This window comes from Polypterus senegalus, chromosome 11, assembly GCF_016835505.1.
Source record: "Polypterus senegalus isolate Bchr_013 chromosome 11, ASM1683550v1, whole genome shotgun sequence".
Taxonomy (NCBI): domain Eukaryota; kingdom Metazoa; phylum Chordata; class Cladistia; order Polypteriformes; family Polypteridae; genus Polypterus; species Polypterus senegalus.
Genome location: NC_053164.1, coordinates 13,455,347 through 13,471,662, shown reverse-complemented (window position 1 = coordinate 13,471,662; position 16,316 = coordinate 13,455,347). Strand labels below are relative to the sequence as shown.

Here is a 16,316-nt window from a genome sequence, read left to right as displayed (position 1 = left end):
ATAGGCTCCATCCCTATACTCTCCGACCCTGGTTAGGAAATGGCAAGAGACGATGCATCTGTCTGGAGTTTTTTTTTTGTTTGTTTGTTTGTTTTTTCTGTCCTCCCTGGCCATCGGACCTTGCTCTTATTCTATATCAATAATGTTGACTTATTTTTCTTACTGTCTTTTATTTTTCTATTCTTCATTATGTAAAGCACTTTGAGTTACATTTTTTGTATGAAAATGTGCTATATAAATAAATGTTGTTGTTAATATTGTGATTCAATAAGCCCCATTTATTTTTTTTTTCCAACTGGAGCCCAGGCAGGCCGGCGAAGTGATTTGCTCAGTGTCACATATAGCATCAGTAGAGGGTTTGAGCCCACGACCGCAACGTTTGAATTGCCAAGCCTGCCATATATATATATATATATATATATATATATATATATATATATATATATATATATATATATATATATATATATATATATATATATATGCGCATTCCAATCATAGGAAAGCACTCTTTACGTTTTTAGTGGTTTAGAACTGAGAAAATAGCATCATTCAGTGTTTTTCTTTACGCCATAATTTGTCAGGCATTTCTGGAACTGCGTACTAAGACGTATTTGCCTGCACGTTCAACCGCGATTTTCATTTGTGGTGGTGTTAAACCGAGACAATATAATAATTTCCCTATTTTGTCAACAAAATTAATTCAGTTAATTTCTATACATTTTAAATCTTACGCATTTCTGGATCAGTTGTTAGCACGTACTTGCCCGTATCAATCCACTTAAAAACCTTCATTTTCGAGGTGAGCCTTGCAATGGAAATTATTGAATGCTAAATGTCTAGGAGCTGCACCTCTAAACTTTAGCTGCGCTAAAGTTAATCACAAGGAAGACGTATAAGGCAGGACCGTCTGCTGATGAAGATTTCTCAGTCTGACTGGAGACTGGAGGTGCGCGCAGTGTCCACTATAGGCGACAGGTGAAATTGACAGGATTCAGCCTCTGTTCCATGACACAAAAGAAGAGTTAACTGTCGAACTGATGTTATGACGTACTAATAGTACCACATACGACAACGAGGATTTGGGTCGGCAGCCTTCTGGTAAAAAAAAAAAAAAAACAACTAGGTGGAGCATCTTAACTTTCACTGTAAGCTGAATCAGTGTGTAAGCTTTGGAAGTTTTTTTTTTTTTTTTGGCATTCCTTCTATATAACGACACGGTAGCAATAAATAGCCTCCAAACGATTCAGAGCATGATCTCCCGCCTCTAACTTTTCTATTTAAGAGGCGCTACTTACTTTACTTCTTGCACTTTGATAAGCGCAAAGATGAGTCGCCTACTAACGTGCGTGGGTAAGTCAGGATGTTCTCCAAACAAAGCTGACTTATTTAACTCGGTGAATATATGTTATACTTCTAAACACTCGCACAGTTAAGGAAGTAGCACTCAGTTTGGCTGTGGCATCGACTCCGGACCCACTGGAGCCTGTTTTCAGAGTTGAGAGTTCAGTAATGGGATGGATAGCTTATACAGATGAATGCATTTTTGCCTTTATCCTCACGTTGGACGTAATGGAAGTTAACGGATCAATGCTTCTGATGGTTGCAAGGTTTATCCAAAAATCCAAATATCCATCTTCGAAACATAATTTATATATCTATACTTTTTTTTTTTTTTAGCACTCTTCATTCTGCTGGAGGCATATACTATGGTTACACTGGCAGGTAAGTTTTTGGGTTTTTTTTTACATTTCTGCCACTTTTGCTTCTTTTTCTTATTATTGTCTTCAGGCTGATTCTGACTGAGACTTATACTGTAATGTCGCAGTGCCAAGAACTGTACAGTTTCTTCCTACACGCTCTCAGTATCTTTATATTCCCGAGATCTTCTATTCTATCTTCTTATGTGTTCCAGCATCACGGAGCTTCTTGAAGCAACGTTGTTATTCACTTTGACGAGCTGACAAAAGGCTAATTAGCGTTTTGTTAATTGTTGAATCTCCCCTAAATCGTTTGCATTAGTTACCTTTTGAATTATTGTTCAGTCTTTTCTTAATGTTTCAGCTAATGTGTCTACAATGCTTGCCGTTAATGCACTTTTTACGTCATGATCGTATATGCGCTGACACAGGAGCGCGCATACACACGCTCTCCACTAATCCCTACCTGAAAAGTGTGTGGCTCGAAAGCCTTAATATCTGGAAAGAACACTGCAAAGCCTTTTTTGACTCGATTAAACCTGCCTGGAGAACTTGACAATACAGACAATTCTTAAACTCGCATCATTAAAATTGAGAGTTCAAAGAGCACTATACGTGCAACACAGGTAGCAGCCTTGGCCAGATATGAAGTGCATCACAGTTACGAAAACGATCATCGATTTAATTGGTACCACCTTCGGGGTGGGAGAGTGGGAATCGGAGAGGTGATAACGCCGGAGTAGGCGTGGAGGAAAACTCGTGCACAGTCAAGGATTAACCCACAGACGCTAAACGCCAGGATACAAATTCAGTACACGGGACCCGTTTATCCGTTGGATGCATGTATTTATAAAGCTAAGTTACGGTATTTCTTTTTCGAATTTTATCAACAAATCTTGTAGGATATAGGAGACATAATATTAAACGGGAGGTGATGGTTTAATAAAAACGAAATAACATTTCCATTTCTAAGCGCAGGTGCCACATTTTCGATCTTATTTTTGTAGTTTCGTCTTTCTCTAGTCAAGCAAGTTATACAACCATAATGCAGATACTCAGAAAATAAACGAATTTTTATATTTCGTTTACAGTTTTATTTTAAGGGGGTCGATTGTTTGCGCATTTGTTGTGTGTAAAAGAGAATATTTCTATACTTACTGCGTTCCTATTGCCGTTGCCTTCCAGAAGTAGAGAAAAACAAAGGCGTACACCAACATTTATGACAGCGCCACCTCGTCCTTGAGGCCCCGAAAAGGGACGAAAATTCAGAAGCAAAACTTGTACCGATGACACCATACTCACTAAAATTAATTTAGGGGAAGGAAACGGAGATTTATTTGACAGAATTATTATTATTATTATTATTATTATTATTATTATTATTATTATTATTATTATTATTATTATTATTGCTGTTATTTTTATAGTAAAGATATAGTTCGATACTTTAGAATATTAGTGTTTCGGGAGTCTTGGATTTTTTTTTCTTCTGCCAGATTCTTAATGTCAAGTTAAATGTCTGTATATGTGTTGGGTATGCATCCCGCTACACGGGGGCTCAAACTTGGTCACCTGTCTGTTCAGCCTGCAAGTCTACCAGTTCTCTTCATCACCTGCTTGCTTTTCTCCCCGTTTTCTCTGGTATGTCGTTGGGTGTGGCCCGTGATGCTCTGCTGGCCAGTATTGTCGGAACGGGCGACTTCTACAAAGAAAAAAAAAAAGAAAATTGGTACAATTTTTAAGATTTACTCAGTTTACCTGTATGAGAAATTGCTGTCAAACTGAATAAATAATATATATATATAGAGAATATATATATATATATATTCTCTCCGTGTCTGCTTCGGGTGCTCCAGTTTTCTCCCACAGTCCAAAGGCGGCATGTTAGGTGAATTGGCAACCCTAAATTTTGCTTCAAATATAGGATTGTCACGTACATAACGAAAAATAAATATTCGCATCATGAAGATCACAGAAAGAACCTTTATTTGGTTAAATCCGTTACATAAATCCATAAATTAACTTGACTAGATTAGTTAGGTGAAATCTAAACGGGTTTATGATTTTTTTTAATTTAACATTGTTTTTTCAGTTGAGTGAAAATAAAAATGTGATACGAATTTCTAGGATTAAGTAACATTTTATTTTACTTTTTTAAGTTGAAACAACTAATGTTCAGAATTTAACCCTACACAAATGGTTTATGTACTATCAACAGATTTTATTTTGAATAAACTTAAAAGGTTTATGCAATCGATTGCCATAATTTATTTTAGTAAGCCTAACTTAATTTTCTTAACTGTTCAAACAGAAGTCATAAATGTGGAGAAAACACAAAAAAGCACAAGAGAATTGTTTTTGTATTTTTAATGTATACAACATTATTACAATGTTGTTCTTTATGAATAACAGCAATTACAATGTACATTTTATTTTACCTTTATTTTCTCTTCACAAAATCATACAACCTTTCTATGGGCTCGTTAACACTGAAAATTATTTTGCAATCAGAATTGTTAATGTTATTCTAAATGTCACAGTATGTTACCTTTACAAAATAAGTTTAACTGCGAAGCGGTAACTTTAATAATCTTAACAAATTCTTATGTAAAATAGGGCCTCTATATTGTTAGCTAAAGGTAAAAAAAAAAAAAATCCTGCAATTTTTTTGACTGAAATATGGTCATGTACACATGCATACAAAAGAATATGCTCTTCTAATATTGCAGTAAATAAAGTTAATGCAAAAAATAAAGCATTAACATTAGCACATTAAAGTGTTTTTTAAAGAAAGAACTTTTGAGCTAAGTTTGAGACCATTTAATTCCAAAAACAATTTTTGGAATACTCCTAAAGTATATCTGAGCTCCTTAGGGTAACTTAGCTTCAGTGAATATATGACACCTAGTAACATGGCACATGCTGTTGCAAAGTTACCAAAATTATTTACAGCTTCAGTTCCCTCAACAATCACACCAATATCTGCTGGTTCTGCATCAGGAGCTCCTTCATGCTTTGCCACAAATAGTTTGAGAGCATACTGACTCCAGTCAGACTGAATACTATCAGCTTCAACATCCTAAAGAAAATAAAATAGCATAATTAATATCAATAACAAATACATCTACATTTCGAAGGAATACTCCACCGAAAAATAAACACATTTATTTTTCACATAATAATAATAATAATAATAATAATAATAATACTGTTATTATTATTATTATTATTATTATTATTATTATTGGCTGACGCGTTTATCCAAGGTGACTTACAAAATCTGAGATACAATTGGTTTCATTTCTTTTGCTTTTACAGATGGAGTACAGGCAGGTGAAGTGACTTGCTCTGGTTACAGTGTCACAGTGTCACAGCGTAGCGGAATTTGAACCCTCGCGGTTTGTTGCGTATAAAATTAAGGTAATCTGCTCACCGCACGCCCAAATCTCGACACAGCATCACCGACGGTCTGCAGGAATCCACCGGTGGCGTTGATACGGAGAGATGTCAGTAACTGCACAGGGGGGCTGCAGGCAACATTCCGACGTGCATCTTTCCAATTCGTCCTGCACCAGATCAAGGAGGGTTATTCATTTTCACCTTACTGAGCCACCGTGGATTCCTGAAGATCGTCGGTGATGCGCATTGCAAGGTTATAAAGCAAGGCTGCTGTGTTCCTTTCTGGGCATCTGCAATTTAAACGAGGAATTAAATAACTGCACATATGCTTTGGAGGTTTGCTAATTAATATTAAGTTTTGAACCGTATACGTTACATGTCATAAAAACAGGAACGATAAGTGACAAATTTGAAATGCATAATTACTAATTAAAACACCAGGAAATAACATGCCGCCTGAATAAAAACCATCAGGGACAAAATCACGAAGCGAAACCACTTATTTTTTATCAATGGAAAGACGTTTTTAGACCATGGGAGGATGGAAATAAATGCGTTGGGCATGAATGGGCACGGAATTCGTTTACACTGCTAATGTGACACACCCACATAACGCAGCTTACGACTAAACTCGTCCTTTCTCGCGATCTCCATAAAAAATTGTATTTATCTTATTTGAAGACAGTAACATCACATACAATGTTGATTTTTTTAAAAAGTCATTTTCTTTTTTGTGTATTTTCTTTCCCTCTTTAATGTTTTTTTGTTCGGTGCACGTGTTTATTTGTTATCAGCGCAACGCAAATTTTACTTTGGTGCAGGATGAAAACAAATTATATGTGCGTTTCTTTTTATTCTATCAGCGCATGCTCCCTGTTTGTTATACCTATAATTTAGTCATTTGGGTGCATTTTTAATTTGTGTGTGTGTTTTTTTTTAATATGCTGGATATATTTTAGTTAAATATTTAAAACAAAATTCGAAGTTTTAATTATCCATCCATCCATCCTGTTTCGCTTATCCGAGGTCGGGTCGCGGGGGCAGCAGCTTAAGCAGAGAAGCCCAGACTTCCCTCTCGCCGGCCACTTCTTCCAGCTCTTCCGGGAGAATCCCAAGTCGTTTCTCATAGTCCCTCATAGTCCCTCCAGCGTGTCCTGGGTCTTCCCCGGGGCCTCCTCCCGGTTGGACGTGCCCGGAACACCTCACCAGGGAGGCGTCCAGGAGGCATCCTGATCAGATGCCCGAGCTCCCTCATCTGACTCTTCTCGATTCGGAGGAGCAGCGGCTCTACGCTGAGCCCCTCCTGGATGACTGAGCTTCTCACCCTGTCTTTAAGGGAAAGCCCAGACACCCAGCGGAGGAAACTCATTTCAGCCGCTTGTATTCGCGATCTTGTTCTTTCGGTCACTACCCATAGCTCAGGGGTGAGGGTAGGAACGTAGATCGAGTGGTAAATTGAGAGCTTTGCCTTACGGCTCAGCTCCTTTTTCACCACGACAGACCAATGCAGAGCCCGCATCACTGCGGATGCCGCACCGATCCGCCTGTCGATCTCACGCTCCATTCTTCCCTCACTCGTGAACAAGACCCCGAGATACTTGAACTCCTCCACTTGGGGCAGGATCTCTCCCCCAACCCTGAGAGGGCACTCCACCCTTTTCCGGCTGAGGACCATCCTCTCGGATTTGGAGGTGCTGATTCTCATCCCAGCCGTTTCACACTCAGCTGCGAAGAGAGAGCTGAAAATCACGGCCTGATGAAGCAAACAGGGCAACATCATCTGCAAAAAGCAGTGATCCAATCCTGAGTCCACCAAACCGGACCCCTTCAACACCCTGGCTGCGCCTAGAAATTCTGTCCATAAAAGTTATGAACAGAATCAGTGACAAAAGGCAGTCCTGGCGGAGTCCAACTCTCACTGGATAAGGGCTCGACTTACTGCCGGCAATGCGGACAAAGATCTGACACTGGTTGTATAGGGACCGAACAGCTCTTATCAGGGGTCTGGTACCCCATACTCCCAGGGCACCGCCCACAGGATTCCCCAAGGGACACGGTCGAACACCTTTTCCAAGTCCACGAAACACATGTAGACTGATTGGGCAAACTCCCATGCACCCTCCAGGACTCTGCTAAGGGTGTAGAGCTGGTCCACTGTTCCGCGACCAGGACGAAAACCACACTGTTCCTCCTGAATCAGAGGTTCGACTATCCGACGGACCCTCCTCTCCAGAACCCCCGAATAGACTTTTCCAGGGAGGCTGAGGAGTGTGATCCCTCTATAGTTGGAACACACCCTCCGGTCCCCCTTTTTAAAGAGAGGGACCACCACCCTGCCACTCTGCCAATCCAGAAGCACTGTCCCCAATGTCCATGCGATGTTGCGGAGACGTTTCAACCAAGACAGTCCTACAACATCCAAAGCCTTGAGGAACTCCGGGCGTATCTCATCCACCCCCTGGGCCCAGCCACCAAGGAGTTTTTTGACGACCTCGGTGATCTCAATCCCAGAGATGGGAGAGTCCACCATATACGGTGTTGACACTGCACTGCTTCCCCCTCCTGAGACGCCGGACAGTGGACCAGAATCTCCTCGAAGCCGTCTGAAAGTCATTCTCCATGGCCTCTTCAAACTCCTCCCTTGCCCGAGTTTTTTCCTCAGCAATCACCGAAGCCGCATTCCGCTTGGCCTACCGGTACCTATCAGCTGCCTCCAGAGACCCACAGGACAAAAAGGTCCTATAGGACTCCTTCTTCAGCTTGACAGCATCCCTCACTGCCGGTGTCTACCAACGGGTTCGGGGATTGCCGCCACGACAGGCACCGACCACCTTATGACCACAGCTCCGGTCAGCCGCCTCAACAACAGAGGCACGGAACATGGCCCATTTGGACTCAATGTCCCCCACCTCCCTCGGGACGTGGTCAAAGTTCTGCCGAAGGTGGGAATTGAAGCTACTTCTGACAGGGGACTCTGCCAGTCATTGCCAGTAGACCCTCACAACACATTTGGACCTACCAGGCCTGACCAGTATCTTCCCCCACCATCGAAGCCAACTCATCACCAGGTGGTGATCAGTTGACAGCTCCGCCCCTCTCTTCACCTGAGTGTCCAAGACATATGGCCGCAAGTTCGACAACATGACCACAAAGTCGATCATCGAACTGAGGCCTAGGGTGTCCTGGTGCCAAGTGCACTTATGCTTGAACATGGTGTTCATTATGGACAATCCATGACGAGCACAGAAGTCCAATAACAAAACAACGCTCGGGTTCAGATCGGGGGGGCCATTCCTCCCAATTATGCCCTTCCAAGTCTCACTGTCATTGCCCACATGATAATTGAAGTCTCCCAGCAGAACAAGGGAGTCCCCCAGAAGGTACTCCCTCTAGCACCCCCTCCAGAGACTCCAAAAAGGGAGGATACTCCAAACTGCTGTTCGGCGCATACGCACAAACAAAAGTCAGGACCCTTCCCCCCACCCCAAGGCGGAGGGAGGCAACCCTCTTGTCCACTGGGGTAAACCCCAATGCACAGGCTCCAAGTCGGGGGGCAATAAGTATGCCTACACCTGCTCTGCGCCTCTCATTGGGGGCAACTCCAGAGTGGTAGAGAGTCCAGCCCCTCTCAAGGAGATTGGTTCCAGAGTCCAAGCTGTGCGTCGAGGTGAGTCTGACTATATCTAGCCGGAACCTCTCGACCTCGCGCACTAGCTCAGGCTCCTTCCCCTTCAGAGAGGTGACATTCCACGTCCCAAGAGCCAGTTTCCGTAGCCGAGGATCAGACCTCCAAGGTCCCCGCCTTGGGCCACCACCCAACTCACATTGCACCCAACCTCCTTGGCCCCTCCCATAGGTGGTGAGCTCATGGGAAGAAGTTTTAATTATGTATTTGTTTTAATTATGTATTTGTAAAATTTGGTTAAGGAATTGTAATATATGTATATTTTATAATACCACTTGTCTTGGGCAGCACGGTGGTGTGTCCTCCCCACGTGGAGTTTGCATGTTCTCCCAGTGTCTGCATGGGTTTCCTTGCATAGTCCAAAGACATGCAGGTTAGGTGCATTGGCGATCCTAAATTGTCCTTGAGGTGTGTGTGTGTCCTTCAGTGGGCTGGCGCCTTGCCCGGGATTTCTTCCTGCCTTGTGCACTGTGCTGGCTGGGAATGGCTGCAGCAGACTCCGTGACCCTGTGTTAGGATATAGCGGGTTGGTCAATGACTGACTTACTGGCTTTCATAATTAATTCACTTAAGAATGAAGATGAAGTGTTAAGAGTAGTTTAATTATAACAATAATAGCGATGGATGGAATTTCCAGTAATGTTAGACAGAATGGAATTTACAATAATGTTAGTCAGGAGTGCTTCAAAGAATTTCGGATTTGTTTCCCTCTTAATCTTTATGGGAGAGTATTTTTATTTTCTTCTCTGTGGCCCTAATACTCAGTATACAAACAAGGTGTGTTTTAAGGTCATCCTGAAAAAAACTTAACAAAACCTCTTTTTTTAGGTCACTCGAACTCATGTCAGGAACACTGCAAAGAAACATGCTGGACTAACTCATTCCAGAAGCAAAAAGGATTCGAGTGTTGTGGCGGAAGACCTTACAACAAGTAAGAAAAAAACTGCCGGGTTTGGGGTTTAAGTGGAAACAGAAAACAAAGACTTAAAAAGAAAGCGTCACATTTGCCTATTTGGATTTGTGTTTGTTGTTTTTCATAAGTTGACTTTTGGCAGTGCATATAGATAATAGTGACATAAAAATGGATTGGCTGATTGATGAATTTATATATATAATTCACTAAGCAGCCGACCATGGCACGCAAAACAGAGACTATGGGATACGCACAACAGAGCCATGCCCGTCAACTCACAGAGCCCCGCCCACCAACTCTAAGACCATGGGATACGCATGACAGAGCCCCGCCCACCAAGTCTAGCCCTCCTCCCGCGTCCACCCTCGCTCTCGAAGCATGCACACTGCCTGCTCATGTGCCCGTACGCAACACCTCACCAAAACACGACCTCAGACGCTTTCGTCTCTGCTACAAGCCACATGCACCTCTGAGCCACGTTGACTTTTCATTGTTCTTTTCGGTTCCAGCTGTTTTTCAATATACAAAATCGAACATGACACGCAAGACACGCACGACAGAGCCCCGCCCGCCAACTGTAACCCTCCTCCCGTGTCATGGGATACTCACGACAGAGCCCTGCCTGCCAAGTCTAACCCTCCTCCCGCGTCCACCCTCGCAAACTGTTTTACACTCTGCATACAGTGATTCCCATCCGCGACAAACATGCGTCTTCTTAGATGGTCCTGCAGGAACAGGGAAAACCTTTGTCTACAAAAACCTGATTCATACCATTCTAAGAGTATGGTATGGCAAGTGTTTTTGTTGGCTTGCCCGCCTGCCCGCCCGCCTGACTTTTACCAGCATTTACCACAATGTACTGGAGTGTAAAACTATCACAGCTTCTACCTCACAAACTGTCCTTATTCCCTGGATTTCCCTGACCCCATCAGATTCAAATTTGCCTTTTACTTTTACACGCAGGCAATTTCCTGTTAGTTTAGCCTTTGCAATGACAATTAATAAGGCACAGGGCCAAACTTTCAAAACGATATGCCTGTATCTGCCAAAACCCGTTTTCAGTCACGGACAATTGTATGTTACTCTCTCCAGAGTTCCATCTTTTCATTCACTTACAGTCGTATCCTCAAACCCACCTGTGTCTTTCAGGAAGTGTTCACCCATCAATAAATAATTATGTGGCATATGCTATGCCGCGGGTTGGCTAGTGATTAATATTTGGTTATGTCTGAAATGTGTTGTTTGCTAAATAAAGTGGCCCCTGATGGTACACGATTAATAATGATGATATAAAATATTGACTTGGACGTCTAACACCGCCATCCCAACCACACGGCATTTCAACCCCCTGAAACACCTGGAGTGCCGCCTCTTCCTTTTTCCACTTCAACTACTGAAAAAGTGATCATAATTACATTATAATTATTTTACTTGTTGCTTACTGTAAATGGATAGTTCATGCTGCATATAGTTAACTGTGACGTCTAAAAAGGATTGAATGATTGCTATGTGTCAACATTTCATATTATGACTGATTGGTGAATGATTAATGTGATAAAAAATGTATTTCTTAATTTGATTGCTGGATTGATCTATCAAGTGGATTTTGATAGTGCACAGTTAACAGTGAATACGGGGTGGTCCAGATCTAATTATGCAGATCCAGATCACTAGGATGATTCCAGTTCGGCGTGAAGACGATTCTTCATGTCGTCAGTTCGCACACTTCTTGATGGTCTGGGATTTTTCGGGTGATTTTCTATGTAATAAACTTAATAAGTTATAGCGTCATGAAAATTGCATAATTAGATCTTGACCACCCTATACATAAAAAGATGACTGAATGGACAAGCTCAGAATGTGATTTTTATTTGCTTGTCTGTTTGTTTCCTTATTTAGATAGACTTTTAACTCCTTGTGGCTTTGGCATCATAGCTCCTAAATTGCATAACCACCCACCAACACAACAAACGGCTATTACTTATTTATTGTAATAAAAGAGCAGCAACTAGATGAAAAGTAGTACAACACTTCAAAATTTTAAAAGAAAGTTTGGATATTGATTTATCCCAACCTCTTATGCAGTGGCACACTTTTTGTAACCAAAAACATCCCAAGGCACACCACTGGTCTAATAATCACAGAGATGCGATATCTCGTACACGTGATCAACTGTCTGAAGGGCAGGGCTATCAAAGAAAGCACATCCCAGATCAGCACTCGTACGCTCGGCACTTAGTGAGTACTTTGGTGGCATCTCCCTGCTGCTTCATCACTTCGCTCACCTCTCTCTGCCTCAGTGGCAAATCATATGCCCGCTATCCATCCAATAACGTGGCTACCATACTCTCAGGTGACAAGTCCTAAGTGCTCAAAGTGCCGTGTTTGCAACACAGCAATCACAGAGCTGCTTTAATGCCAGCTTCCCAGGTAAGCTCTGTCCTCCTCAGACAATTCTCGGCCACCTGCGGAGCTTTCCCATCTCAGATTCAGAGCCAGGTGAGCTACATTATTATTTTCAGGGTACACCTGGGTAGCTCTCACAGCGCACCACTGGTTGAAAAACGCTGATTTATATGATTAAAAACCTTTCTTCACACCAATATCAACCAGTGACGTGCAGTGAAAGTCATGGCTGGTGAGGCACTGAGTCCTTCAGAGTCATTTACAAATAAATGAGAACAAAAGAGTAGCTTATTCACTATGCAATTGGCAGCCTGAACATTGACTACTGGTTATGTTTCATATGTCATCTCATTCTTTACACACACACACACAGGTAAGGTTCATATTTGACTAAGAAAGAACATTACGTTTATAGCGGCCAAAGAGAGCGGAGAGAATGCATTTGCTCCTCACCCTCCATGTCTTCTTAATTTGCCATTGCAATATTCCACAATTCATACATTTAACACAAATGAAAGTACTGAGTACTGTAGCAAAACAACGGATTTCAATTTTGACCATAATTGAAATATTTAGTTGTTTTTAAAAGCTTTAAATTCTGACGCTTAATCGATTTTAATACATCCATCCATCCATTTTCTAACCCGCTGAATCCGAACACAGGGTCACGGGGGTCTGCTGGAGCCAATCCCAGCCAACACAGGGCACAAGGCAGGAACCAATCCTGGGCAGGGTGCCAACCCACCGCAGCGATTTTAATACAGACTGTACAAAACAAAAGAATATTTAATTTAAGGTCAAAATGTAGTTTTTAAATATTGGATTGTTTTTTATTAGTCTGATCCCATTTTTCTTTTATAAAATTGAAAACCGTTTATGGACTTAAATGAAGTCCGTGCGCCAATCCTTCTGCACAAAAATCTCCGTCACTTTCTTGTAAAAGACCTCTTTATTTTTATTTTTAAAAATCTTAATCTTCCATTTTGGTAGTCAGTCGGAACAAAAATATAAAAATAAATGGACCACTTAAGTTCATTTGACTTTCTGATCTCGCTAACTTATCAGCGCCTCTGTGCAGAAGAACAGCAGCAAAAAGCACCAGTCAGGCTCACAGGCGCCCCCTTCGGTGCAGCACGGTACTGCCTGCCTCACTCAACTTGTGCCTTTTCGCTGTGGTTTTGTGTCCGATCAGCAAGACTAAATATGTCACACACATTCATTAAAGATATTAGCCAGACTATGGAAAGTCAGGGTGTATGATAAACATGTCTGCAAACATTATATTGGTGACATACAGAGAGACAGCAATAAGCACGCGCCAATTGCAGGCATCAACCCCGGGGAGAGCGCAGTCCGAGGCAAGGTGATGCTCGTTGCTGCCGCACCTCATGTTATCCAACTGTATTTGAACAGGAAATGTGACAATTCAGTGATTTTGACTATAAAAAGTATTAAAATGATTGGAATCATACAGAAAACAAACTTATAGCCCAGACTAGTGGAAACTTTTGTTTTATGTTATTATTAGTTTTTTTTTACTTTTCATGGTGACTCCCCTGGTGGCACGTACTTGGTATCAACTAAATAAAGCACAAACATTTTAGTGCTTTAGGATTTCTCTCTAAAAACAAACAAAAAACTGGACTTTACAGTATATAACCAAGAGATTTTATGATGCACAACCCTGCATCTATGTTTCAGCCTGTCAGCTATCATTGTGTCAAGTTTAGATGGCATATCCCATAGCACTGACAAGTTCAACTGTTTGGCACAAGGTGTCCCCATTTTAAGCAGTTAGCAAGTACAGCAGATTTTTGTACACACATCACTTTATCTCTGAAGCAACAAGTAAACAATTTATAACTACATATGTATAACTACTATACTCCATCCATCCATCCATTATTCAACCCGCCACAGTGCATCCGGAAAGTATTCACAGCGCATCACTTTTTCCACATTTTGTTGTTACAGCCTTATTCCAAAATGGATTAAATTAAATTTTTTCCTCAGAATTCTACACACAACACCCCATAATGACAAAGTGAAAAAAGTTTACTTGAGGTTTTTGCAAATTTAATAAAAATAAAAAAACTGAGAAATCACGTGTACATAAGTATTCACAGCCTTTGCCATGAAGCTCCAAATTGAGCATCAAATCATGGCAGCATTGAGCATCTAATTGTGCATACTGTTTCCCCTGATCATCCTTGAGATGTTTCTGCAGCTTAATTGGAGTCCACCTGTGGTAAATTCAGTTGATTGGACATGATTTGGAAAGGCACACACCTGTCTATAGAAGGTCCCACAGTTGACAGTTCATGTCAGAGCACAAACCAAGCATGAAGTCAAAGGAATTGTCTGTAGACCTCTGAGACAGGATTGTCTCGAGGCACAAATCTGGGCAAGGTTACAGAAAAATTTCTGTTGCTTTGAAGGTCCCAATGAGCACAGTGGCCTCCATCATCCGTAAGTGGAAGAAGTTTGAAACCACCAGGACTCTTCCTAGAGCTGGCCGACCATCTAAACTGAGCGATCGGGGGAGAAGGGCCTTAGTCAGGGAGGTGGCCAAGAACCTGATGATCACTCTGTCAGAGCTCCAGAGGTCCTCTGTGGAGAGAGGAGAACCTACCGGAAGGACAACCAACTCTGCAGAAATCCACCAATCAGGCCTGTATGGTAGAGTGGCCAGACAGAAGCCACTCCTTAGTAAAAGGCACATGGCAGCCCGCCTGGAGTTTGCCAGAAGGCACCTGAAGGACTCTCAGACCATGAGAAACAAAATTCTCTGGTCTGATCAGACAAAGATTGAACTCTTTGGTGTGAATGCCAGGTGTCACGTTTGGAGGAAACCAGACACCACTCATCACCAGACCAATACCATCCCTACAGTGAAGCATGGTGGTGGCAGCATCATGCTGTGGGGATGTTTTTCAGCAGCAGGAACTGGGAGACTAGTCAGGATAAAGGGAAAGATGACAGCAGCAATGTACAGAAACATCCTGGATGAAAACCTGCTCCAGAGCGCTCTTGACCTCAGACTGGGGCGACGGTTCATCTTTCAGCAGGACAACGACCCTAAGCACACAGCCAAGATATCAAAGGAGTGGCTTCAGGACAACTCTGTGAATGTCCTTGAGTGGCCCAGCCAGAGCCCAGACTTGAATTCGATTGAACATCTCTGGAGAGATCTTAAAATGGCTGTGCACCGACGCTTCCCATCAAACCTGATGGAGCTTGAGAGGTGCTGCAAAGAGGAATGGGCGAAACTGGCCAAGGATAGGTGTGCCAAGCTTGTGGCATCATATTCAAAAAGACTTGAGGCTGTAATTGCTGCCAAAGGTGTATCAACAAAGTATTGAGCAAAGGCTGTGAATACTTATGGACATGTGATTTTTCCGTTTTTTTAATTTTTAATAAATCTGCAAAAACCTCAAGTAAACTTTTTTCACATTGTCATTATGGGGTGTTGTGTGCAGAATTCTGAGGATAAAAATGGATTTAATCCATTTTGGAATAAGGCTGTAACATAACAAAATGTGGGAAAAGCGATGCGCTGTGAATACTTTCCGGACGCACTGTATATCCTAACTACAGGGTCACGGGGGTCAGCCAACACGGGGCACAAGGCAGGGTGCCAGCCCACCACAGACTACTGTACTCACCCAAAGCTTTACTTTGAATTATTTTTTCATCCTAGTTCAGTTTCCATTTACCACTCAACACTGAGGAAGCTTACCTTTTGTGCTTCAGTTCACCCGTATTCTCACGCCTTCCGGTGCAGTTGCCCAACACCTTTAGTACGTTATTTAGTTTTCTTTTTGTTGTTGCTTTTTTCTTTACTGAACCATGTTTCTTGAAAAAAAAAAAAACAACCATTTTATTCTGGGAAGTTTTATTTGCAGATGAAGCTGGTTCTTTGTGCTTTATAAGCTATCTAATATTTAGAATAAAAGTGGAGATCTTCAATGTATTGTACAGTGCCACCTAAAGAACAGATTAAGACAGATTAAGACAACCTGGAGCAAGAGTCCTCTAAAAGTCCCGAGCCATTGGTATTTCACACATCTGTTATCATTTAATCATGATATATGAAGCCTTTTAACAGTGTAAAAAATAATGTGTTAAAAGTACTTAAAAAAATAAGGCAACAAATTACAGGCAATATTTTTGAGTAGATTTAATATACTGCACGATTGAGTAAAGTTAATTT

General features: G+C 41.8%; 1 protein-coding gene across 1 annotated transcript in view; it reads left to right on the top strand.

Annotated features, from left to right (window-relative positions):
- Nucleotides 1-1,273: 1,273 nt before the first annotated feature.
- Nucleotides 1,274-16,316, top strand: part of si:ch211-195m9.3 — a 103,489-nt gene continuing 88,446 nt past the window's right edge. Inside the window, exons 1-3 of the mRNA XM_039768061.1 lie at nt 1,274-1,353; nt 1,681-1,725; nt 9,613-9,715. Coding sequence (XP_039623995.1) covers nt 1,329-1,353; nt 1,681-1,725; nt 9,613-9,715 — 173 coding nt within the window. The 5' untranslated portion in view covers nt 1,274-1,328. The remainder of the gene's footprint in view (nt 1,354-1,680; nt 1,726-9,612; nt 9,716-16,316) is intronic.